The 27,024-nt window shown below is 40.0% G+C and overlaps 1 protein-coding gene across 4 annotated transcripts in view; it reads right to left on the bottom strand.

Annotated features, from left to right (window-relative positions):
- Positions 1-8,410: 8,410 nt before the first annotated feature.
- mtrr (5-methyltetrahydrofolate-homocysteine methyltransferase reductase) overlaps positions 8,411-27,024 on the bottom strand; it is a 34,831-nt gene continuing 16,217 nt past the window's right edge. For all 4 annotated transcript variants that reach the window (XM_008438625.3, XM_008438627.3, XM_008438626.3 and 1 more), the window contains exons 13-15: positions 20,200-20,292; positions 13,120-13,314; positions 8,411-9,677 (exon numbers count right to left, since the gene is read on the bottom strand). In XM_008438625.3, coding sequence (XP_008436847.2) covers positions 9,533-9,677; positions 13,120-13,314; positions 20,200-20,292 — 433 coding nt within the window. In that variant the 3' untranslated portion in view covers positions 8,411-9,532. The remainder of the gene's footprint in view (positions 9,678-13,119; positions 13,315-20,199; positions 20,293-27,024) is intronic.

Genomic DNA, 27,024 nt, shown 5'->3' with positions numbered 1-27,024 from the left:
AAAAAAGTCCCAAAACGACAGACAGAGATACTGGAGCTGAGCTTACAAAAACTGTTGTTGGAAAACACTTCCAACATTTGTGATCGTCCTTGATGCCCAGTTTAACATTCAAGTTGTTGTGACATTGCCAACAATGTTACTTTTTTTTTTAAAATGCACTAATATTGTGGTGGCGACTTGGCTGCTGGTCACTGTCTGTTCACATGTTCTAAAAGTCTCTCTTCTAAGCAGTAAATAAAAACGGCAGGCACAAATTGAGCCTTTTGTGTAGCTTTTTTGTTTCTGAATGAATGCTGCACTGCTAAAATAGATCGAAAGTACTAAAAACAGTTTTCTTTACTTCTCTTTTTATCTTACTTTATGGTTCTTATTTCTTAGAAAACAATTTGCATTTCATTCTAAATAAAAATGTTAACAGTCTCTTTCTAATTCTTGGCTTTGACTTATCATAATTAGGCAGTCAGTGGATGTTGTTGTGTCCAATGATGAAACAGCCGCATACAATGCGTGTTAAATGCGGAAAATGAAGATTGCTTAGTTTCAAAAATGTTTTCCTTTGCAGATGTATAGTTGATTGCTTATTGTTATTGGCAGCTGGATGTTGTGCACAATATGGAGTTTTCAAGTCCAAGTGCATTTTTCTCTGCTCCAGAGACTTTGTTTGTGTGAATAGTATTTGTTATGATTTATAACACAAGGTTAACATATTTTACACCACACTAAGAGCCGCTTTTTTTCTCTCCCTCAGAGAGTGCGATGAAAACTGTTGTGCCGCCTATAATGGTCATTTAACTGTCAACGAAAGAATACAGCACTCTAAAGTTGTTATTACAAGTTCTTTTATTTGTTGACTCCAAGTAATATATCCTGCAGCAACCTATCAACAATAACGGCAGCGTTAAAATGGCTTTTAATCCCATTACTGCTGCTGAATCAAACTCAACGTTAATGGCTCTTTGAAAAGTTGAGATCCTGAGCTGAATGGGTTCATATTTGCACAGTTAGACCCAAAATTATTCAAACCCCTGGCAGATTTGGGCTTAATCTTAATTTTAACAACATGCTTTTTCTGGCTTGAAGCAACTTCAACATTTGGAAGTGGCCCAACTAGAGTATTGATTTGACTGGTTTAGATGGTAACAAAGATCAGAAGACCTGGAGCTCATTTACAAATATACATTGACCAAATACCAGTGGAAACATGGAAAAAAAAAAACCAAGTCAGGTATTATAAGAAGGGTTTTACTATTGTACTGCCAAACAGAATTTTTGATTGCTTGCTTTGTTGTTGTTCTACAGGCATTTGGTGAAACAGTGGGTCACTAGCCACTGTCGCACCCTGATAAGATGCCAATAAGTCAAGTTGTGACAAGAGAGGCTGCTAATTTTTCTCCAAAGTTGGTAGCTACAGATCTCCAAACTTCAAGTGCCCTTATAGAGAACGGTGAAGAGACGTTCATGTAGTGAGTCTCCATGGCCACGCGCTGCAGCCATGCCTTACTGTATGTCACCAGCTGCAATGAAAGTGCTGGATGTGGTGATGTAATGCACATGGACCATGTTGTTTGCAGTAACGGACCATGCATCGCTATCTAGTGTCCTGCAGTTCAGGGGATGAGGCTGGCTTTGGCAGATTCCCGGAGAGTGACGCTTACCGAAATGCATTGCATTAAGTGTAAAATTGAAAGTTTGTGTCAGCGAATGAAACTGCGTCAGCATACCAAGACATGTAAAAACTTCAGTAGAATAAAATAGCAAAGGGGTATTATGACTAGTCCATTTTCTGTGCACATCACGCATTGTACATGCAATCTTCAGTGGTTATTAGAAAAAATTTTGGGGCATCCAGGTGGACAACTGGGCAATATTTAACCAAAATTAGGCAGATCAATTAAAAAAAATGTATGACTACTTCATTCAAAAAATGTAAAAGAATGAAATTGAAATGTTTTGTTGAATAACAACAAGTGGAAGTATATCTTAAAGTAAAATCTATTTAAAATTCCAATATTTACCACGTCTGGTAAACTGCATTTATTTTCTTGTAAAAGTTTGATTTTCTTTCAGCACTTCTTTCTTTTTAGGTTCTAATATTTTCTTTCACTAGATGTATCTTTGCAAATTCATTTAAAGCACAATTTCATAAATGAGCAGGAAACTCGGTTCCTGCGGTGATGCATGATTTGCCTCGAATAGTACTGCGCTGCAAACACTGAAACGTGGTACCCTTCACAAATCTTCTTCTTACTTATAGATTTTTCAATAAAACAGTAATTACCGTGTAGAATCCCAGCTGTGCCATTACTCGCGCATGTGCTGTTATTCAGTGAGATGGTAATTCATCACACAAACAGCTGCTTATTTTTAAAAACATTCCTTTGCCTTGGGGAGTTTATATATCACTTTTTTTTTTGGCATTAAGATCTTGGTATTTCTTTGACTACATAAAGCGAAGCACCTTGGGGTCTACTTATTATTATTTTCCAAATGTTTTCCTGTAGGTTTGCTGAAGCAACTGTGGGTCGAGTTCTACAGGAGGCAAATCTGCAGACGGGTCATGTGTGTCTCAACCTACATCCTCTCACTTCACAGAGTGAAACAATAAATTAAGGGTCACAGACCTCTGCTGCTTCACCTGCTCTACATCTACCTTGTCCTAATCATCACTTTATCCTTGCTGACCCGAATCTATTTTTACATATTTTCTACTTGGTGCTACCTTCGTGATTTACCCGTTTCCCAGCCGCAGCTTCTCCCGTCTGCACAATGTCATCCCCCCGGTCGTTGCCTCCCTTTGTTCATCCCTTCCACAGCATGGTGCAGAGACTACGGCTGGACATTAATCTGCCCACTGATGAGCCCCACTCAGCAGACAGCTCTCGGGTATGTTATCGAGCTTTGGCTGAGATTGGGTCGGTCACTGGCGGGGCTTCAGCAAAAGGACAAGATGAGATGCATCAGTAAACACCAGAAGCCCATTCGCTTCGCAAACAGAAAGATAATCCTCATATTTTGACCTTGTTGAACAATATCACTTGTGATGAATCCTTCTGAGAGCAGCGCTCTTAGTGTTTATTTTACTGCTTACACTGCAGTAAGCAGTAAATGGAACTTTTACTTTTCACACCAATGGAACTTTTTTGCATTTTGTCATTCCAACCCCGAACCTCAATCTATTTTTCTTAGAAATGTACACGATTGGCCAACACAAAATAATGGAAGATTTAAGCACTAGCTCGGTCAGATGCAAGAAGAGTGTCTCGCGCTAGACCATATGAACAAGCTTTGATCTAAAACCATTCCATTGTAGCTCTGTCTGCATAGCTAGTGGTAATGTCCTTAAGGAAATGTCCTCTGCCCTGTTTTGTTTAGTTTTTATTCCAGGAGTGGCCTATATTTAGCTCCCTCAATCTTCCCCATCAACTCTGACCAGCTTCTAGAGCTACTTGTCTCCCAGTCAACAGATTCTCCCACCTGAGCCGAGGATCTCTGCCCCTCTTCGAGAACCACTTCTCAGGTCGATGCTCCCCTCGCTCAGCCTGAAAATGTAAACGGAATGGTAAATGAAATAACTCGCATAGTGATTTTTCTACCAGCCACTCAAAGCGCTTCACAATGAAGACACAGCCAATCATAGGCACGTTTGCACACTGTAAGGCACTTGGGAAGGTAACTGGTTAAGTGCCTTGCTCAGAGATCAACAAGAGGCACCAAGAAGCTGGAAATCAAACCCACAACCCACTCTTCCTACTGAGTCACAATCTACCCTGTGTCAGACATGCATGCTATACTTTTCAAATATTTATTTGTAAAAAAAAAAAAAAAAAGATTAAAAGCATCTGTCCTTTCCTCCTACATCATAGTTGTGCACTATTACTATTAACCCATCACTCACATTTCAATTAAATAAATTAAAGTTTGTGGTTGTAATGTGACAAGATTCACAGGTTATGGAAAAACATTGCTGTTATTAAGAAATAATGTGACAGTTTGTGCCCAGTTGTTCCAAATATTTTTCTTTCTTTATTCGTCGTATGAAGGCACAACCGATGAGGAGTCTTTTCCTTCCAAATTAATTTCACATGTGCATTTTTAAGCATCTTCAGAGCAGAAGACGTTGGAACTTCCCACGCATCCAGCGGCGACAAATGTCAAGTGCTCGCACTTCATCCTTCCGTCCGCCTTTTGCTTCCACTCTCCACCAATCCATTGCGTGTCTGTTTTCTCACAGAGCAGGCCCGTCGCTGCACTTAACCTCCGATTTGCATAAGTCATTACGGCTGTCAGGACCGAGGAGGCTATAAATTGTGCTAAGTGTTCACCTGTCGTTGGAAGTTTAAAAATGCCCAACCAATTTTTATATTTTCCCTTGACAAATGGAGACAGCAAGCTCGGCCATCGCCGAAACATCATTAATACATTCGATGAGCTAAGCAGTTTCCAGTTTTATTCATGTGGACACACAGTACCTGAATGTGAGAGAAAATCTTTCATGCACCGGTCACAGGTAAGCAACCTGGGTGAAATCTGTAAAAGTAATGCTAGTGTGTGTATATATATATATATATATATATATATATATATATATATATATATATATATATATATATTTTATGTTCTTTCTGATCAGTTGTATCCGGCGTGCCAACACTCTGTAAACCCAATGGGATTCTTCCTGGATACGTCTTCCTCCTGCCAGCATCAATTACAGCAAACGTTTGTTTTGCTGAACAGGAAGCAGAGATATCTCTCCTGCCCCATCAATACACTGAGAGCAAAAGAACACAAGTATCCAAGAGTTAAAACGGAAAACTCAATGGAAGTGCTGCAGCTTGTTTTCTCTTTTTTTCCAGAAAAAAAAACAACAAAAACAACAAAAAAAAACTGGTTTTCCTGTAGCTTTCTGGACAGATGGTGAAAGGTAAAGTGTTTGTGCACAGCTGGGACACTGCAGCGCAGGCTCTCGCTGTGTTTCTGTCTACGTGAACCCGTGCTCACTTGCCGGGCTGCCTTCGACGGCACATGAAAGAGCTGAGCTGACATTCCCGGGTCACTGGCGACAGACAGAGAACAGCTGAGACGGAGTGGAAGTGTCTCTCTGTGGTGATAAAACGCAGTTGAGACGGAGCTGACAGGATTTGAGGAAGAGGATTTCTTTCTGACTGAGCTCATGCAAGAACACCATCCTGAGTCATTCATGGCAGCTTTCATTTTGATGTTTTTTTTGGGGGGGAGGTTGCAGGCAGATACACATATAAACTACATAAGTTAAAAAGTGACAAAACTTTCAACTCACACCAGCCTGTTTACTTCTCAGCTAAATAAATGGAACATTCAGTGCCACTGAAATTAGTATTTATATCACTTTAGATGTTTTTTTTTGTGTCAATTTGTCACTTTTCAGCCATAAGCTTCACCCTATGTTGTTGGTATTTTTAACACATGATTGATATAAAATGAAATTGATTGAATTGATTTTATTTATTAGCCCTAAATAAAATCCAATGTGACCGATTGAATTGAGAATTAACCTAATTAGTGCAATCAATTCGTCTGATCTAATCTCAAAGCAAACAGAGTCGAGAAGAAGGGATAAAACCTGGAGAACTGTAGCACCGAAAAAGTGTTTGAAAAAGAAATTGGAACAATATTGCACTAGCAAAACATGGGCATCTGCTTAAACGGGCAGAAATGTGACCAAAACGCCCAAAGGTAACTTTAGACAAAGCTCAGGTGGGTTAACAGGATAACTTTTAGTTATGGACCACACAGCTATTAGTTTTCACCCTGAACACATAATAATTACGATGAAGGTTGGTGGAAGAACACCAAAAGCTTTTCCACAGTGGATGCCGTTTAATTATAAGATAGATGGAGTTAAATTAAGGTGCAATCCTGAAATAAAAAGAATTGCTCGGAGGTTGCAAAACACCTTAACTAATTCGTGTGTTAGAGTGGTCCAGTCAAAGCCCATACTTGAATCAGCTCAGAATGTGTGGCAAGACTTGCACTTAGGTTCTCCAGTCAGTTGTCACCTGAGCTGTCCTGAAAAGAGGAACGATGAAAAAAAATTAAAAAATTAGCCTGCAAATGTGCAAAACTGGTGTAGTGATGCACTAATTTGTGTTGGTCCAACACATAAAATCCTTCTAAAACACAATAAAGTCTGTAGTTATAATCGTGGCAAAAGTTCAAAGGGCATGAACACTTCCACCAGGAACTGTGTACTCACTATACCTCACTTGGGCAGAACTCCGGGAGGAGGAAGAGCACGCTACTTTCGACTTGCTCCCTTTGCCGTCACTTTCTGCACTTTCTAAGGAGTCGCGTATTCATCAGTCCCGTTCCTAATTCCCACATTTCATTGACACAAAGTGCAACTCCCAACTTGGCACTGCCCACACTTCCATAATAACAGTCATTATCTTCAGCACACTTCTTTCTGCTTCATTTAAGCCATTCTTAGCAGGGGGCATCTATCACACAAGGTGCCTGCTTCGCCGTGGCCGCGCTGACCTCCAGTCGCTCTGATTTATGCCTGACCACGTCCACCGCCTCTTGCCTTTCACTCTCGCTGCGGGACAAAAGCTGCCACAGTGAACCCTTTTTAATTATGAAGACTTAATTTAAAACTTCATCAGTCCGAGGTGGTTCTCCCTGGACAGGCTCTCCGTCTTCGCCGCGGTCATTTTTTGTATTTTTTTTTTTTTCTTCCCCTAAATTGGAGATGAGCGCATGTTAATAGTGTAGGTAAATAAGGCCGGTGTTGCTCAAGGTGTACTTCATGCCTCTTAACTTTACCAAGAAGGATGGTCACAGCTGTGCCACTTTCATTAAACTTACTTCCTAATATATACATGCAATTTTGTTGCAATTTATCCCGACAACAAATTAGAGTCTCGCCGGTTATGTATAATATGTACACTGTGATTGGTGATGCCGCAGCGTCATTATTTTCATTTTGTGCTCATTTTTGTGACTAGTGGAAGCAGTGAGAGCAGTGAGGGATGAGGACGTGGAGGTGCACACAGCTGTGCCTGGACTCCGCATTAAACTCGGCATTCACTAACAGCGACATGCTTTCTGCCAGAGCCAATGTTTTATTTATTTGGCTCCAAAAATCGCAGCTATCACGATGTCATCCGTAGCTCTCCGACAGCCAACATTGTAAACATGTTTAGTTCCCCACACTCGCCTCTCTGCTGAAGGATGAAGAGTCTGCCATTAGAGGGCTTAAGCCGGAGAAGCGTCTCTAGGGAGGACCGCACTCCAATGCTCGGTGCACAACGCCTTCAATTAGCAGAGTAGGTAACACCCCCCCCCCCCGGAATTGCCCCTTCTTCAAAACAAAGTCACCTTGAGGAATCAAATTATCTCTTAAATTTAAATAAAACAATCACTCCCCATCAATCAGAGCTCATTAGCTCCCGGATAATTCCCAATGCCTCGTGAGCACACCAAGAAAAGTTCCCGTTTCCACAGAGGGAGGTCGATCAATAGATGTAAAGCGCTAAAAAAATAAAAAAAAAAAAAAAAAAAGTTGTTTATTAAATTGTATTTGGACAATATGTGCTTACCCCGTAGTTTGAGAGATGGTGGGAAATGTCTGCCTTCAATAAATGTTGGCATTTATTTCCTCCATGCTGAAGGTCTGCTGGGTATGTGGGGGCAGACAGACAGACAGACAGGCACAAACAAAGTCTGTTAGATTAATTGCTTTGGTCGTCCCGGCTCATTATCACTCAGACTTGCAACGCTCTGTTCTCGATTTTTAGCACTCCGGAATGATAAATGATTAAAAATATATTACTCTGCTGGGTTTTGGCACTTTGAAGAATACATATTATGCTTTTTTTCCCTCCCCTCCCCCCCTCCCCAAAAAAAAGCTAGCCATCATTTTTTTTCCCCCCCAAACATTTTTGGTAAAAAGTTCAGCAGAATTACAAAGTCAATCATCCTCAGCGGACGCTGCTCATGAAAGCCCTGAGACACCTTGTTCCGCTTAATACATCAGAATGAAACACATTTACATAATGCTTGCTTTGTGGCTAACAAGGTTATGTTCAGTCCGCTCAGAACCAATCAGCAGGACGAACCGAACCAATACTGGACGTTTCAGCGGAGAGGGTTTTTTTTTTAAAAAAAACAGACAGATGCGTAAACTCAGCAAATTTGAATGAACTTTTACTAGTTTTAAACCTCTTACAGTTCTGCGGAAAGTAAAAGTACACTGCTCAAAAAAAATAAAGGGAACACTTTAACATTTAAGTGAACACTGAAGTGTTCCCTTTATTTTTTTGAGCAGTATTTATAAGCATAACATACACTCAACCTTTATAAAAAAAATTTAAAAAACACTAAATCGAACTTTTTTTTTTTTTTTTTACAAAAAAGTGGTGTGATACATGCAAAAAAGAAAAGCTTATTAGCACTTCTATGTGAAATAAATTGATCTTTCATTGCATTCACATAATCTGACAGTGAAATTTCAGAAAAAGGTCAACCTTTAATCTGAGCACATTTTAACATTAAAATCACAGTTGAAGAACTCTTTTCTATTTTTTTTTTTTATTTATTTATTTTTACTCCAAGTAAAATCATTGATGCCAATTACAAGCTCCCCTCCTGTTAATCCTTGAACAGCCCTGGCTTCACCTACAGGAGGTCATTCGGTCTTCTGTGAGAACATTTCACAAGGTTGGCTCACTAAACATCTCCGTCATAAACCTGCCTTCACATGAGCGCTTCATATTCAGGAAAAGAAGAAATGAATTAAAATTTCCAAGATAGCATTTTCTACATGAGTAATACAAAAACAACCTTCAATTAAATTTGTTTTTGTTTTACACAAACTGTAGGGATGCCAATAATTGTAGCACAGGGGATTTTGTGAAAAAAAAAAAAAAAAACATCAAATCAATAAGAATAGACTTCTAAATTAGTCAGCAGAAAAAAAAAATACAAAAGTAGTGACAGATCCGAGTTTTAGCAGCGGTACGTTTAGTTGAAACAGACAACAAGAACAAACTCAAGAAAGAAAAACAATTTCCCCGTCCTCGAATGACTCATTTTTATTTGTGTATGACCGCGGTTTTAAAAAAAAACACACAGAAAAAAAAAACTACAGATTAATGTGCTGTCAAGGTGCGAAAAGTATCCCGCGCTCAGGTCTCATCAAAGTCACTCCATTAAGGCCGACAGTAATAAATGCCTTTTCATCAGAAAGGACAAACCGAGGCGTCGTGTCTACACTAAAAGCCTTTTCACACCGCTGGGCTAATCTCCAGCGCTGACCAAGGTCAGCTCTGTTTAAACAGCAAAGGCAAGGAAGGTGGACTGAACTGATATCCACAGGTCACACGGGTCACTCTATCTCGGTGACATTGGCTGGCGTAAACTACCTTCAAGCGTCTGCAGCGACAATTTTATGGATCAAGAGGTTACAGCTGAGAAGGCTAAATATATATCTTGCACTTTTTTTTTTTTTTTGTCCAGCAAATGCAGCAAAAATCCTGTATCTAATCATCTCCAGTCAGGCCCAGATGTCCTGTAAGTAGCGCTTCTGCTCTCTGAGTCCTGCCAGTGTCTTCATGGCCTCCAGTTGGTCCACTTGAAGCTCAATTTTAATCATCTCCATCAGGGTCTCATTCACATCTTTGGCCATGTTCTTGGCATCCCTAGGAAGAGAGAAAAAAAATGCATATGTTAAAAAAAAAAAAAAAATAGTACTGTGTTAAAATATTTAGGAGGAAATATCATTCCTCCTAAAGTGCCTTGCAGCAGAACTAATATCGCTTGGATATTTTCACTTTTTCCCATGTTGCAACCACAAACTTCAGTGACGTTTGTAGGATTTGTGTGTGATACACACACAAAATATCGCATGTAGGTGAAATGGAAGGAGTCCCATGATGCTGTTTGTTCACTGCTGTTCCCTAAAAAGCCTTTGAGGCCTTCACTGAACATCTCTGTTAGTAACAGGTTGACGGTACTGGTTAGTTTGACTTTTTAAGGCAATTGGTACCATTTTTACAAAGGTTATAAAAGTCATGTATTAGTTTCCTCCGTATTCACAATCATTTGCTTTGTTTTGATGGTTTATTACATGAAATCTAAACGTATTTCACTGAATTTCGTAATTGCAATGTGTCAAACACTCTGTTAGGTTAGAATAGCCGAAGGTATGAATACTTTTGCAAGACTCTGTATACACTGTGACATACCAACACTTTCCACAACTGCTGCCATTTCTAGAATACCTCCTGGCTAAATCCTCGAGTTTGCTGCCGCAGAGATTCAGCGGAAAGACGAAGATGTTCCATGACTGCGAAAATTCACACGGTTTTGATGTTTCAAAGGTAATTTACTCAAAGGTGAGGAGGGAAAGCTGGGGAGTGAGAAACAGCAGGAAAAATAATGTGGTATGTACAGCAGCTGCTTTACAACGTTGACAGGATTTGGCGTGTTTGATACCCACGAGTGTTTGATGTTTTCTTTGTTCTGACAGGGACAATTTGTACAGACTGAGACAAACAAGTGTTGTAATGCTGCAGGGAGGGAGGACAGCAGGATATGTATGAACTATAAACAGAGCAGACTGCTGCATCACAGTGGAGGAAACGGCAGCAAAGGCATCTGTAATCATATGACTCATGTTTGTATCTTTAAAAAGTGAGATCTGCCTTGTAAGCGAGGCACCACAGCACATGAGCTTAACAACTCGGATTTGTTTTCACACACCACACATAAGTATATCTCTTTAACAAAACATTGAACTCTGCAGATATTGGCACAGAACTGAAGTTCAAGAGTAGACCGAAAAGAAATTAAATATTTGTCAAGCACAAATGATTTTTTTATTTTATTTTTTTGCATACTTGCAAAAAGATTTTGGAGAGATTACATGGTGGCATCATAAGTGCTCGTGGCATAAAATCGAGTACTGAGAAGGTGAGAACTGATTCTTCTCCATTAAATCTGGCTGAGCTTGAGCAAAGAACAGGAAACATGTTCTGTCTCGAGATGTGCAACACCGGCAGAGACGTAACTTAAAAAGGCACGCAGCAGTGAAAGGTGTCGACTCAGAGGGGCTGAATATAAGTGCATGCCATATCTGTCATATTTCTATAAACAAAAAGTTGAAGGTCTGCTTTCCTTCTCTTTCAGCTACACAATTAAACACCATTTGGTGCTGCTATTTCTTGCAAAGACATTGTAGTTCTCGTCGACAGCTGACATTGAGTTGTTTTGCTTGATACTGCCTTATCCGTTTTGCTGTTTGTTTAACGACGTACCAGAAAACCTGTGAAACAGGTCACACAGTTAAAATGACCGTGACATGTTCAACACGGTGTGATATTATTTTACCGGGATAATGAAAATGTTCCAAAGCACAGAGGAAAAGGGGGAACATAAGATGTATGGCCTGGCTTGAATCCCTACACCTTTGGGGTGTAATGAAGGAGGAAGGAAGAACACAACAACCCACAAAGTCTGAAAGTGCCTGGGAAAATCAGTGTAGCATGGCAGACATTTCACCGGTAATTGGTGAACACTCCTCCATGGTAAGCAGGATTTACTTGGGGAAAAAAAAAACACACAGAACACCAGGGACCACAATTTTTGTTGCATTTACACTTATTAATAGACTGTTCTTTTAAGCATTACAGAGTTTATTAGTAACATAAAGTGTTAAATATTAAGGCATTTAGGTGTGATCAGTATTGGAGTCCCTGACTAAGCTCAACTACCAACACTTGTTTTTGGTGTTTAGCTTATGATTTTATTTTTGCCATACTGCTAGTGAGTTGAGCATGTTTAAAAAGGACTGCTTGCATAGAATTTTCACATTTTATATTCAAACTTAAGGATAGACTGTACTGGGTGCTGCGAGAGAAGAGCATGGGTATATTAAAGAACATATCTGTTTATGTGATGCTAAATGTACACTGAGAAACAAGTGAAGAAGCGAAGCAGGTTTTAAGCTGATGTGTAGTCAGGACATAAAAATTGCTTCCTTGATCCTGTTTACTTCATGTTGGAGCAAAAATACTCTGGTTTCACCAACAGAAACTCTGGATAGGATCAAATTCAAGCAGCTACACTAATTCTTCTAGCATTGATACAGTATAACATTGGTTTGATATTGGCAAAGGAAAGTAAACAAATACCTTTTTGAGAAAAATTCTTTAAAACACTTAAAACCCAATACTGCTAATTTCAGAAAGCTAAAAAAAATATATTTTCTTTACACAGTGAGCTTTTTTATTTAAAGTATTTAATTCTGCAACATACCTCACCCATTCAATTAAAAAAACAAAATATATCCAAACATATAGTAATAAGGACAAAAAGGCAGACTTCTAGGACTCCCTTCCAACAACAAATGTCCAGATCAGAAGAGGGCAACATATATTCATGTCATCAGGTCACACTGGACTTACATGAGGTAACCAAAGAACCTCAGACAAACACACAGCTTTTCAACAGGTTCGATCATTGCAAATTAATACAAGTTATGTGCAAGTCTGTACGTATTGCAGGTTAATTTAATAAATATCTGCAGTACCTGTTTTTATTAGAGCATTATCTTTGTGCTACACCAAAATTGAGTCATTTAGGCTACTGCTTTCATTTCCAGCAAAATTGAAGAATATTTTCAAACGATAAAATTATTCCTCACCTTTGTAAGAAATTATGCTGGTAAGCTACAGTTAATTAGATTTCCTATGCTGCTGTGCTGGCTCCACATGTTCAGGTGATTTTTCTTGTAAAATTAATTTGTCCACTTTGTAATGACAATAATGATGCAGTTCCGAATGAAAATTAACTTTATACACAATGTGAGTCTGTAGTGCAGTAAGATCAAGTACTAATTACCCCCCTCCAAAAAAACCATCACACATGAAAAGAGTTTAAAGTCAAGTGAAGAAGCAGAGGCAGAGATGCTCTACCACCGTTGTGTGAACACCCTGAAAAATGACACTCTGAATACTGAAACAACCAGAACATAAGACAGCCTTGGCAGAAGGATGCTGGGAAAAATGATAAATAGATTAGAAAAGGACAAGAAACACTCAGGATGGATTAGGATTAAAATAAGACCGGTGTCGGCCTTACCCGCAGACATAGATGTAGCCGTTCTGTCTGAGCAGGATGTCGGTGACTTGTCGGCAGCAGAGCAACAGATTGTGTTGGACGTATCTGGGTTGTGCTGCGGAGGGAGGTTCCTCCTCATCCTTCCTGTCCTCTCTGGAGAAACACACTTTCAGGTGATTCAGGGTGCCGCTGGACACAAAGTTCTCCAGGTCCTCTCTGGAACGACATTGAATCCATACATCAATCAGTAAGTTCATATTTCATGTAAAACAAATTCGAGTCAGGAGAGCCACGTCTCAGCTGTTGAAGCAAATGGAGCTGTTGAGGTTTAACGCTAGAAGGTGCAACGTAGCTTGTCCTTTAATGAGTTTGTTCACTTCGTTTTTGTCATAGTCCTAATTTGATGTGGACAGATAAAGAAAACATCCTGAAAAATGCATTACAAAAAGCTAAGAAATTATTTACGTGGCATCAGGCAAAAATCCCATGAAGCGCCGAGATTAATCAATTTACAGAAAGCACACCTGTCCATGGACCAAAGAGCTGTCAAAGGACGTCAGGGTAAAGACAGTGCATCTGCATGAAGCTGGAAGGGGCTCACATCAGCAGTAACCTTGGTAAGGAAGTGACAAGTGATTATTTCAAAATGCAGAAAATAGAAAACAACCATCAATCTCCCTGAGTAGAGAGCTCCATCTAAGGTCTTGCTTAATGCTTTAATGACTGTGCTGAAGCCACAGTCACCAAACATACTCATACTAACAAGGCATGAGCCATTTATGGGTATTAAGGTATATATAAATATTAGACTTCAAAACGTCTAAGATTTTACAAAAGTAATGCTAGACAATGTCCTGAAGTGATTAGAGGATAGGATGATGCAGTTCTGCCCTTCCCTCACCTGTGGCAGGTCACTGCTGGGTTTTTTTTTTTTTTTTTAAAGCCTCTTTCCATCAATAGAAATGGATATTTGGACTGTTTAGAAAACAATTTTAACCATAAAAAAATAAGGAGATTTCATAAAATCTGTCCATTTCATAAAATGGACAGAAAAATAATTTTCTTTTTCCTTCATCTAGAACACTGACGAAGGGTCGTGGACAGGCTTTCACAGAGATGAATGCCAAAATGTTGGCAACAAAGGTAATGAAATAACCAGGCCAGTTTCTAAATATCAATACAACAGAAAGTTAGGGCAGCAAATAATGGAGCAAACGCAACATTTCTGATATACAACTAAGACCTGAGTGTTAAAACGTTCCTGTTTCCAGCCTGGCTTTGGTCATTGAGCATGAACCACCTGCCTTGATTCTTTGACATAAAAGTCCAGAAAGGAATCTCGTCTCCTTGATCAAAACAAATATGCAAAGTGTTAGAATTTTTAATTGTAAATTTTTTTTTTAAGTTTCTGTTTGATAATCTGTTTCTCTATGTGGAAATGATGCTACTATAAAAAATGTTTTTTGTTCTTTTTTTTATGTAAGAAACACACACAAAAGAATAGCAACGAACGTAGACTACTCCGAGTAAACAGATGTGTAGCCTTAAGGAAACTATTTATCACTTGAAAGCCAGGAAAGGCTTCAATTTGGAAAAAGGTCATGCGGTCTGATGAGCTCAGATTTTCCTTGTTCCAAAGTGATGGGAGCATCAGGGCAGGAAGAGCAGCACATTAAGAGATGTACACACAACTCCGTGTGACTAAAAACAGGTGTGTGTAGGTGTTGTGATCTCAGATGCTCTGGTCAGGGCTTCGTGACACCACAGATTTAAAAATGAAGTAAAATGTTGCCAAAAAGTACTGGACTATCTGCTTTTTGAGTTGATTTTTACTCTTCCTTGATGGCACTGGCATATTGCTAAATGGTAATGCCATGATTCACTGAGCCAAAAAAAACACCCTCCGAGCATTTTGAATCAGAAAAGGTTTGAACAAAACTGTGCCAGACAACCAATTTAACTCGTCTAACCAGAGAAATGCAAAACTGGGATCCGGATTTCATGAGTGAGGTCGGGTCGCTGTTCTACCAATCTTTTATAATCAATCCACCCATCCTTCCAGTTAGGTCTAACCTTACTCCCTGTCGGTGTTCTGCTTGCCAACTTTATGCTCTTCTATTTCAGTGTTTTTATAGGGCCTGGGGTGCTATTGGAGGATGAGGAAGGTGCTGAGGGAGGTGAGGTTTACTGTAGCTCAGAACATCTTGTTTAAAGCTAAGCAGTCGGAAAGAGTACACACACACGCAGCCAAACTCCAACAAAACAAGCCACAGCTCTAAGATCGTGGGGTGAAGGTCTTTGCCTTAGGGGGTCTATGTTATGAAGTAACCCCAAGACCAAGATAAGCTTTTTTTTCATATATATAAAGCCACAAGCAGTGGTGTGAATACTAATGCGATGAGCCTTGTGTTCTTTGTTTTCTTTCAGATCCACATTTATCAGCTCCCTGCAATACTTGTTATACAAGCTGTAATTGAAAGCAGACATTAAACAATACCTAATTGTTTGACCAACAAGTTTGTTGAATTTAGAGACAAATTAGTAAGAAGGGAAAGTAGCCCTTAACACTTGCTAACTTATCAAGTTACTTTAATAGGGAAATTGTCCTTTCCAGCTGACCTGTGGGGGGCAGCAACAGGCTTGAGGCTCAGATGAATTGATACAAATACCATCAGTTCAAGATCATCTAAACAGTAACGTGGCGTTAGTCTCCTGGTGTTGAGTGGTTGGTAGAAGCCATACTTTGTCAACATGAATAAAATGATGAACTTCAATGTCTGTTTATTTTCAATGGGAAGGAATTAGAAAGGAAGTGACAGTGATGAGCTGCATGAGATTTTTGACGGCAGCAAATAGTCAACGTTTTGCTGTAATACCAGGGGCAGAGCTGCTGATTTCATCTGTTCATTGTTTCTACCTTTGTAATATTGATAAACACATTAAATTTGATTGGTTTTACTTGTTTGCGCGACTGTTCCGGCCTCGGTATGACAACCGATTCAAAATTGCAGAACAGTTTAAAAGGAGTTGAGCTGAAAAAGGGCTGCTTCGTGTGAATTTCTTTTTGCTTTTGCACCGATGTCCTGGACATTTGGACATTTGATGAATGAGACAAAAAGGGTGAATAAGAGACAGAAATCACTGTGTTTTTTGTTGTGTGTGTGTGTGTGTGTGTGTGTGTGCGTGCGTGCGTGCGTGCGTGCGTGCGTGTGTGTAAATCATCTCGGATTTGATAACACCATGAGCAGAAACAGACAGATGACAAATGAAGGCCACGTTCTGAGAAGCAGACAATAGATAGAGGATTCTGCACATGCCAGGCTACTTGCTGTGTTTATACGCATACAAGCCAGTGGCGGTATCGAAGACTAGAAAAGACGCCCAGTGTGATTTTCCAGTCAAGGTTCCTCTACAGCATGAAATCAGCTGCTGTAAAGAGGGTGGGAAAGCATAGGGAGGGGTGAAGGATAAGTGCAGAATAGAGGAAAGCATATTTGATGTGACAAACAGGCATCAGTCTCCAACTGGGACGTTAAGTGCTGCGTCGCATTGCGACGCATCCCGCTTTTGAATTCGGGCCTTTATCTGAGAATTGATCACATCCTGTTTTGACATTATCGTAATTGCAACCCCCCCTCCACCGCTTCTTTGGACCGGAGCTCAACTTTTTCTTTGAGCGTCCAAAACATTGGGGGGAAAAAAACAAAAACCAAAGTAGTGAAAAGGCAGACGTCAAATTGCACTTGCGTTAAGATAAATCCCACAGAGATGAATGCGGGCAGCGCATTTAGCTGATGGCATGTTGTTCTCATTCTGCTAACCTATTTAAATTGAGCACAACTCTTCACGGGTGGCTCATAAAGCACAGACTAATCACTTTGGTCAACACTGTGGGGGTGTTCATCACAGAGGCCCACACTGTGAACAAACAACGCCCGCTACCTGGCTGGGAGTTACTATTTAAGAAAGGGATAGGAGAGACGGAGAGGAAACAAACAAACATCCTCTGTGATCTGTTCTTGTGTCATTAACGATGCTAATCCGTTCGCTTTATTTCATCTTTCAAAGGAGCTCCATCAGCGCCGGGGTTATTCAGCAAACGCTCGGTGCCCTTACCGGAAATGCTGACCAATTAGTATGAAGCCAGAAGAGAGTCGAGCCGAGGAAAATTAATAAGAAGGAGGATATATTCGCTGGATGATAGCTTACAGTAAGTTATGGCCATCCATTTATTTTCCAATTCTAGTCTTTTTACAATAAAAAGATAGACCTTTAGTATTGCTCAGGTGAATGTGGATTTAGTACCAGGAGACAGGCGATGAAAATTCTGCCGGCATATTTTCACAGATTTCTCTTGGACACAGCCAACAGAAAACAATCATCTGCAACCTCTTCTTTTTAGATGAAATCATTTTAGCTTGAGAATGGAGTGTCTCTCGCTCCAGGAAAAGCATGTTTATATATTTATTTTTTCCGTGTCCTTTGATACGGGGCTTTTATTTCTTTTTTGTTGGTTCTCAGTGTAGAAAAGGGCAACCCCTACTGATGTATAAATGACAACTGACGGCTAGTTTTGTAGGAGAATCTGCCCAGCCAGCTGACAGAGCTGACAGGCTGTGGATGCACAGATAGTGGTGTGCTTAGAGACAGAGGCTGGGCAGCAGAACCATTAGCTGTATTTACAATTGTTGTTATATACAAAGCATGAACCCGTATTGACCGCTATTTCACATCAGCCATTTTGTACTAATTAATCTTAACCAAGGTCCATGGAGATGAACTATGAAAAAAATGTTCACATCTTAATCCTTGGGAGTATGTTGTTGTTTGAAATCTTTGAATTGCACCTTGTTTCTATTTATATTGCTTCCTGCCACTATTTGAGACAGTTGACTATGCGAATACTGATTGACCAGTCAACATACATTCCTACCTTCCTCTATGGACATATGTGACCATTTTCTTCACTCAAAAAAAAAAAAAACCACATGAAATAATCAGCAGTCAAAACACGTAGAAATTGATGCCAAGTAGACTCAAAATTTCCTGTAGCGGACAAAGATTTGGTTCCAGAAAAAGAATCTGGTACAAAACGAGCAAAACATCCAAGGTACAAAACTGTGAAGAAATCTAATAACCCATTTTTGACATACATGAAAATGATATTGCACGTTTTGATGATAGAAAAATGTAGGAATGAGCATGAAAAATCTTAATTGAAATTTTCTTGTACAGTATTTGAAGCAGCTGGTTAGTTCTTTGTATAGTGTGACTATGTTTGCAAGGACATAGTCAGTATTCACACTTCATTTTTTTTTAAACACACTTGTAAAAGTGCAACATCTGTTTTTTGCTTTATTTTTGCAAATCACTGACAACTTTTTAACTACATTTAATTTGTTTTCACTTTATATGTGCGTAAAAACTTTAGCAAGCCGCAAACTTGTGACCAACTGTTTTTGACAAACTGATGTACAGTAAGTCCTGATTTTATTTCTCACCTCTGCAACAAATGTTGCTAAAAAGGATGCACATCAATACAATTACTGTAGAATGAGCTGGAATAATATGCTTCCAGACAAGAAGTAGATGTAAAAGCTTTTGTGGACATATAATGGGTATAAAATACCTTAACAGCATTAGATTCAGAAGCCAAAGAGGTGGAGATGAGCGACAGCCATCTGCAGATCTGAATCGGTAAACCTATCCAATATCCTGGACAAAACTACATAGCAGGAGACAAAAGATTCAGCGCACCTTTGGTCAAATCTCATCATTTATGTCATAGTAACGAATTAAACCAAGAACTTTCCCATCAATGAACAAAAGAGCTTGTGATTTACTCCAGCTTCTTTAAATCTCAAACGGTTAGTAAATACTAAATCACTTCAAGAGTGGCTTTCAACAACCGCAGTACAAGCCATAAAGAACGCTGACACCCAACATTTGTTACTCGGTTACACATGCAGAAGACGTGCAGCACACATTAGCATTCTTTTGGAGTGGGCCTTGTGTCCAGATGACAAATTAGAGCCCAATGCCGTCTCCACTTTTACGTTCTGTTTGGTCTCCCGCAGCATCAGGGGAAATCTTTCTATTTGCCGCCACCCTCTCCTTGCTAACTTTATCTATGGCTATAGTGGTGCTGAGAAGGGATTGTGGTTTTAGTTGTTTTTTTTTTTTGTTATATAAATAACTTCTGGCCAGTACTACAACAAGAAGATAAAAATGGACTCAAAACGAAAGCTGTAAAAACCAAAACAAGCAGAAACCACAGCAAAAAATTGGCAGTTTCAGAACATGAAATGTCTTACTTTTGCTTTACATAACAACAGAAAAGACACGTGTATGACATTTTCTTGTCTTGTGTCCACAAGCGTCGGGATATTTTGCTAAGATTTTATGTTATAGGCCAAAACAATGTGGTGTATTATTGTGAATAGTAAATATAAGGATATTTGTGTTAAAATAACATTTTACACTTGAAAACCAGAAAAGAGTTGCATGAATATATATTCTTCCCACTGCAATTTATCCACCATCTATTGCTGCAGTTATAGAATCAAAACTTTTGGGGGGGGAAAAAATCTCTTTCAGCTTTGTTCATTTACAAAATTCAGTTCTGGTGTTTCTTCTGTGCAAAATTAGGCTCGTTGTCCTTAGAAGGTGAAGCTCTGCCAAATTCCCAGGTCTTTTCTTATTCTTATTAGAAGCAATTGTTCTGTTTTTTGTTTGTCTTCCAACCAATTTTGACCAGTTTCTCTTCCCATACTGTAGAAGTACGGTTCAGTGTGTGACAGCGAGTTCAGGGTGATGTAAAGTGTTACATTTTCAATGCACACGACACCAAGGTAAAAGAAAAAATACATTCGGTTTTATATTACCAGAGCAGTTTCTTCTCTGGTGCTGTGTCGCTCTATTTAGCTTTACCTTCATTCAGCTATGGCATCTTCTTTCCACTATTTAATTAAACTTTAATCAAATTCATCCACCTACATCTAAGTAAAACCTTCAGAATAATTGAGGTGGAAGGAACAGATTTCAAACAACGGCTGCACGTATGTGACCAGTCAGGGAATACGTTGGGTATATACAGCTTACCTGAACAGGTAGTCTTTGTCCCTGTAGCGACAACCAAAGAACAGCCAGGTCTCACCAAACTTGGCCTCTGGGTTTTCCTTCCTCTCTTCCTCTCTGAAAGTCAAACACCGGATGTTAGCAGTCAATCAATACAAGCGGGCAACCAGGCCAGATGGAAGAGAGCGAGTCCTTCCTCGCACTAGAGGTTAAAGAAGAGGAGCGACACAATTACAAACCGGCTGTAATGACAGCACAATGAGAGTCACGACTGCTTCAAAATGAGGAAATGAGCATTTATGCAGAAGCGAGGACGTTATACTTCACTTCTGGCTACATTTCATTCAAACACAATAAACGTCTTGCAGAATGAAAACGGGGCATCGTCGGTGTGTGTTTCTTGTCCACCTGTCCTCAAAAAGTGTTTCCTTTGGAGTTTGGCAAACCTCCCACATTCCCCTGTGGACCACACAGCGCCACAAAGCAGCTATGAAGATGTGGTTATCTGTGCCACACACCTGCTGCTGTGGTGACAGCTCTCTCCCAGATAACAGCTAACCCCAAATCTTTCATGATGCGATTAGTTGGCTGAAAGTCCACAGAACTTATCTTTGTCTGCTACCCCTTTTTTTGTGGATAGCTGAAATGACCATCTATGGAGATCAGCTGAGCCAGTTTTCCTTCCCTGCTACATCCCTTTTGCCTGATATCCGTTTAGTGGCAAACACAAAGTGAACCGATTCTGCTTCTCCTCTTTTTGACACAAAGAAATCCGATTACTTTACGTAGTCATGATTCGCATTGTATTTCTTCAAACCAAATAAATAAATAAGCATTAGGTATCATGCCAACTCTAAATCCCATCCTTTTTCCATGGTTGAGTTGGTGCAATCCGGCAGACGCCAGCTCACAACGGGATATATTTATTTGGACATTTTAAAGCCAAGGACAGTAAAGGCAAAATGGACAGAATATGAGTCAGTGTTTCAGTGCTGCGACTCTATCGTGGACCGATATTGTAAACAAAAATTAGAAAACCATTGACGGCATTGCAGGAGGAGTGGAGTGCTACTCGGATCCTGCAAAATCAGCAGCAGAGACATGCAGACATGGACTGAATCCTAGGGAGATTTTCAAGCAAAATCTGAGAGTAAACTCTTTAAATGGAGTTATCAATCAGCAACGCAAGCAGTGAAATTGATCGATCAGGTTATATTTTCTTCATAAAGCGTACATCTTCGACTGCGTTTATTTTGAGTCATTCATCAAAACGTTGCTCTTTTATTTACGTATGCATGTATTCATGCTGATATATGACGAACTGATTGACGTGAAAAAATGTCACAAACTATCGAGCTGCTAATAACAGTACAGTGGTAGGCAGTTATATACAGTAAATCTGAGTAAATATAAACTGTACATCTTGAACACCGGACATGATTTTCTGTCTACGAACAGGTTTAGATGAACGATAACTACATAAATTACATTTTCTTTTTTAGAAAAGTGAACAGATGAATCAATTGCTAGTCAAGGCCAGACGCTAATTAGCTTGAAGGGAAAAAAGCAAATCAATACAAAGCTGTGATTGTGAAAACCGCGGCGAAAGTTTTCTCCTGTTAATTAAATACAAAGTGAACCGGTGAATTAGAAACCCTTTTGTTTGAACTGTATGCTGTTGCATGAGGCTGCGTAGCAAAGCTGTGTGGCTGACTTGATCGGGACGTTCAGATCCTATCCATTAGCATCCTGGACGAGATTCTTCTGATCTGCCAACGGCCTCAAGTAAACTCATTTTAGTGGGGCTCGTCACTCTCTCTCCCCATCCTCTCGCCGTCCGCCCTAAAGGGATCAATACCAATATGAAAAAACCTGGGTTCCATTCTGAGTAGACCACACCGGCGCCTTTCCCTGAATACTAATCACATCACATCACATACCCGCGCTATAACAGCCCTGCAATACGATCCCGAGGGGAAAGGCGGCATCCGCGGAGAACTCCATTTGGGGTCTAAATCAGCACCATTCAGATAATCAACGGGTGGGAGAAGGGGGTAGGGTAGAACTGCAAAGGGAGTTGAGGTTAAGACTTGGCAAACACCAGAATCATTTCATATCTTTCATCTTTATCTTTGCAGCTCCATGAGGGTAGATCTGAGTGGCGGTGTTCATTTAAAAAACAAACAAACCCCAAATACATCAGCTCAGAGAAAGTACACAGCACAATTACTCCAATACACAGTCAGCCCTTTTTCTTTTTTTATAGCGAACTGACTGTTCAGAATGATTAATGGAAGATAAATATCTGCTCATACAAACTGTCATACTAAATTTATGAGAGATGGCTGCTGGTAGGCACAACCAGCAATACTCTTGTCTGATGTTTTGTCTTTCAAAAAGATGGGGCTTTTAAATACTGCTAATAAGATTAAAGCTTAATCATTGCTTACAAGACTTTCATTTGGTTGTTTTTGCTCATAGCTAAGTAGACAGAATAATTAAAATAACAATAATTATTATAAAAATAAAAACAGTTATCAATACAAGATGACGGGAAGCGGGGAGTTGCGGGCGCATCGTTGTAATTTCCCGGTACACCCCAAGTGAGCCTCTGACATTTGGAGACTCTTCTCTCACTTGTTACCAGCGCTCTTAACTTGTACAAAGTACTTTTGAAAACGGCCATCGATTAACAGTGGGGGCGGGAAAATAAAGGAGAGGCAGGAAGATCGAAGCGTTCCCGTGTTGTTTTGTTGCCAAACAGGACCCGCCTCGTGCCTGCAGGCTAGATATGGCGCCCCGCTGACAAACCGCCGATTGTTATCTCCTATCGGAGAGCGGCGGCGGCCGGCAAGGCTTTTGTTTGGAAAGCTCGGGTTAGACGCTGCGACAATGCCGCGCCATGACAGGTTCATATAATCCTCCAGGACGATCTGGGGCTAGCAGGCAGAGAGGATAAGAGAGACGGCAGAGGAGCAGAAGGAAAGGACAGTTGAGCTGATGAATCGATTTTGCAGGGTTTTTGTTGTAGAAGCAAAGAGCTGCTTGAGAGGAAAAAAAAGATCAATAAAGGAAATTTAATAAAATAAAAACTGAAGTTTCTTGGAAGAATTTGATGAAGGACTGCGCATTGTATTATGAAACAAATCCCTCTACAGGCAATTGATGCCTGAGCACCCTGCTTTAATAAAGGGCCTACATGTGTATTTTTGTCTAACATTACAAAGAGCAATAGTCGCCCCACTGGAATAAGACATAAATAAGACTGGAAAACCGCAGAGTGCTGTGCTTCTTTCTGGACAAGCCTCTCTAAAGGTGTGGTCCGTTCAGCATTGGAACATTTTCTTCTGCATCCCGGCGGCTCCTCCACCACCACCTTACCCCAGATGACCAGTCATCCATTCTGAGCCTTCCTGCCATAGACAATCCGTCAAACCACCGCCGTGTCACCTCTCAGAGCAATCTCACACTGATGCAGACCTGCCACAACACAGCAGACGTCGCTGGGATTTAGAGACAATTGGAGTTGACTGGGGCGCAACCTCATTTACACAAAGCCACCCACGACTTAGACATGTCAGTCTGACTAAAGAAGAGCAGTGGGGAAAAAAAAAAAAAGGGCTTACTCGGCTCTCTGACAAGTCACGGCAGCTGTGGTTAAATGCATGAACATCAGCTCAGATAGAGAGGCGTCCGTCAAACTGAAGCTACCTGACAGGTCTGGCTCATGAGGTTTTGAGCTACGGTGCTAGGCAAAAGTATTCATACCTATCCAGCGGTTTAAGCCACACAAAAAACTAACTAACACTGAATCTGTACACTTTCGCTTGGTAAAACACAGCGATGGAAGCGTCATTATGTGTGGATCCTTTTCTTCACCTTAAAAAAAAAGGGTATAATTTTCTTCCGACTTCATAAAGGCTCCCACACACTTCATCCAAAGCCAAATAGTCAACACACTGTCACGTGGTTGCGGACTGTTTGTATTCGCATACACATTTTGCACAGAGCTCAGTACCAGGGCTTGGTGTCAAGTTTGGCAGGTAGATGCCTCTCTTTTGTCGTGGGTCTAAGTCGACGAGTCTGTTTTGGCACTTCGGATGAAGTACGTTGTGGCCTTCACCGTGGACTATTTTGTGTTGGTCCATCACACCAAATCCCAATGAAATACACTGAAGTTTGTAATTTGCTAATAGTTGGGGAAATAAACAAGGGGTATGAACACTCCTTTGCCTTCGAGTAAGCATCAATTTTAACATCAAGCTAAAATTTCACGTTTATCTTTAAATCAATGAGCCCCTCAACCCAAGCAAGTGTTGTTCTAACTAATTAGTAAGAACCTACTGTACTTGCATCCGACTTGGCTGACAGCCAGTATTTTCACACCACATAGTCAGCAATTACAAGCAGTGATTTAAGCCATTAACACAGCCATCACCTTCTGGACTTTTTATTCTCGAATCAATAACACCCCACGCGCGGCTTTGAATCGGCGCTCTTTATTACGGGAGTCATAAACGTGCCCGTCTGAGTAGGACAGATTTACTCCTGCAGGAACGAGGACCGCATCCGGAATAATCCCCGACGTGATCGCAGCCCACGCCTCTAGATTTACAACTTAACGTGATGCGGACTTTTATAAGCGCTGTGTTGCGTCACGTCTAATTGTCTCTGCAGGTTGCTTCAACATATGCGAGATGATGTGCACTGAACACTACTTCAACATGGTGAATATTCATAACGGGGGGCACATTTTCAGCAGGGCTGAGTACATGTCACTCTGTCTGCGCCACTTTGACTTGACATGAACATTTTTACCAGCTTACAGCAGGTGTTAATTTTGCAGCAAACAACTGTGACAAGTTTCAAGTGCGTTATGTATTGCTCTCGACGAGGACACTTTCAAAGTAGAGATCTGAAAATAGTGCATTGTTTCACAGTGGCAGGCAAAGTTTAAGCATCCCAATTATAATTTCTTTAACTATGAACAGATAATTAGAAGGACTGCCCTCTAAATGGTCTGCTGATGGGGAAAAAATGGAAAAGTCTTCTAAGCACTTCAAAAGGTTCAATTATTTTGTTCATTTTATAATTGTAGAAGGAAAGATACTTAAGTTCTGAGACGGCTTTTAACATCATCTGTGCTTCGTGGGGTTGTTAGAACCACGACTTGTTCAAAGTTACTTTAAAGAAAAAAAGAATACATTTTGTATCACAGGGACTTCTTAAATTACAATAAGCAGCCAGTAGATGGTTAAAACAGTGCATTTAAATAGTTCTTTATCCAGAATGTAATGATAATGCAACAAATGGCTTGATTGAATATTATTGTGAATTCATTAAGGATTTTCTCTCACAAAAATTCTACACAATTGCTAAAATAGGTAGTAACATGTTGATGTTTCCAATATATATATTAGCATGAAGTTTATTTGAGATGCTGGTATGCAACTTAAATAATCTACACATGCAAAGCAATCAAATCACCACAAATAAAGTTACAAATGAAACTCTGGAATAACAAAGAGAATAAATATAATTTGAGCATGTGAAGGAAATTGTTGGTCCAGAAAGCTAAGAGACCATCTGAAATCTGTCAGCATTTAGAAGCATCCGTGCTGCGAGCACAAGCCAGTAACAGGTGGTTTAATATTAACTGATGGCCAATAAAAGGATTTGTCATCACCAAACCATTACACGGAGGGGTACCACTCGTGAAGGCAAAGAGACCTAAGCAAAAAAGTATTACTGTTCCAAAACGTACTCATTGCAAATAAAAGAGAGGCATTTCTAAACATCTAAATGTTCCAGTGAGTGGAACCGGAGCCATTATTCGGAAGTGGAAAGAACATAATTTCACCATAAACCAGGTGCTTCTTGCAAGAGCCAAGGAGCACTTACAGAGAGCTTCAGCAAGACATGCTGCTGATAATGATGAAAAATAAAAACTGTAAGCTTGACATTAGTGATTATAGAACAGAAGTGTGATGTTTAGTGCTGTCTATATTGTAATTACAGCATTTTCTGGACTACAGAGCACACCTCACTATGAGCTGCACCCACAAAGTTTTTTTGTTGTTGTTGTTTTGTTTTGTTTTTAAACTGGAAACGTAGCCGGTGGTATCTCCGTCGCTCTCGGCTTTTCACAAGGAAACAGCTGTGTCCTAAATCTGCTATTAAGGACGCAGCCCTGCGTCTCCAACGCCGAACCAAGGATTTGTTCACGCTGAGTTTATGTGCAGCGGCTATCGATGTGTACTGCCACATTGATAGTCCTCAACTTAAAAGCTGCATCATATGAACTTCTTCGTGTGGTTTCCATGATGAGGGGGAATTAGTTTGAAAACATCTCAGTCGAAAAATCCACAGAAAAACCGCACCGGGCTACAAGTCGCATGGTTCAAAGTGTGGAGGAAAGGTAGCGTCTTATAGTCCGAAAAATACAATATACGACTTTGTATAGTGCAAGTTTATAGGATATAGAGAGACTTTCAATGCAAGTTTTATGGTTTTAGACTGTATTATTAACTTTCCTACTCGAGAGCTAAAGATGAAAACTATCTTAAGCTAACTCTGTTGCAAAGCATCTTTTATGAATGTTTTTTTGCACATTGTCCCTGTTTCAAATAAACTAATAAACTAAAACTAAACTTTATTGTTCCCGATGGGAAACTGATTTGCAGCATGTCCACTCATCAAACAACACATTACAAAAAAATAAAAGACTACATTTTTGTTGTTACATGGGTGCGCACATGCAATAGTATTGGCAAGTATTCTTGTGACATTTAGTAAATAAAAAAACCATTTGTGATTCTAACAAAAACAGGAGAAGCTTGGTCTGACATA

Source organism: Poecilia reticulata, chromosome 20 (genome assembly GCF_904066995.2).
Source record: "Poecilia reticulata chromosome 20, P_reticulata-male-v2, whole genome shotgun sequence".
Taxonomy (NCBI): domain Eukaryota; kingdom Metazoa; phylum Chordata; class Actinopteri; order Cyprinodontiformes; family Poeciliidae; genus Poecilia; species Poecilia reticulata.
This window is presented reverse-complemented; position numbering and strand designations above follow the sequence as displayed.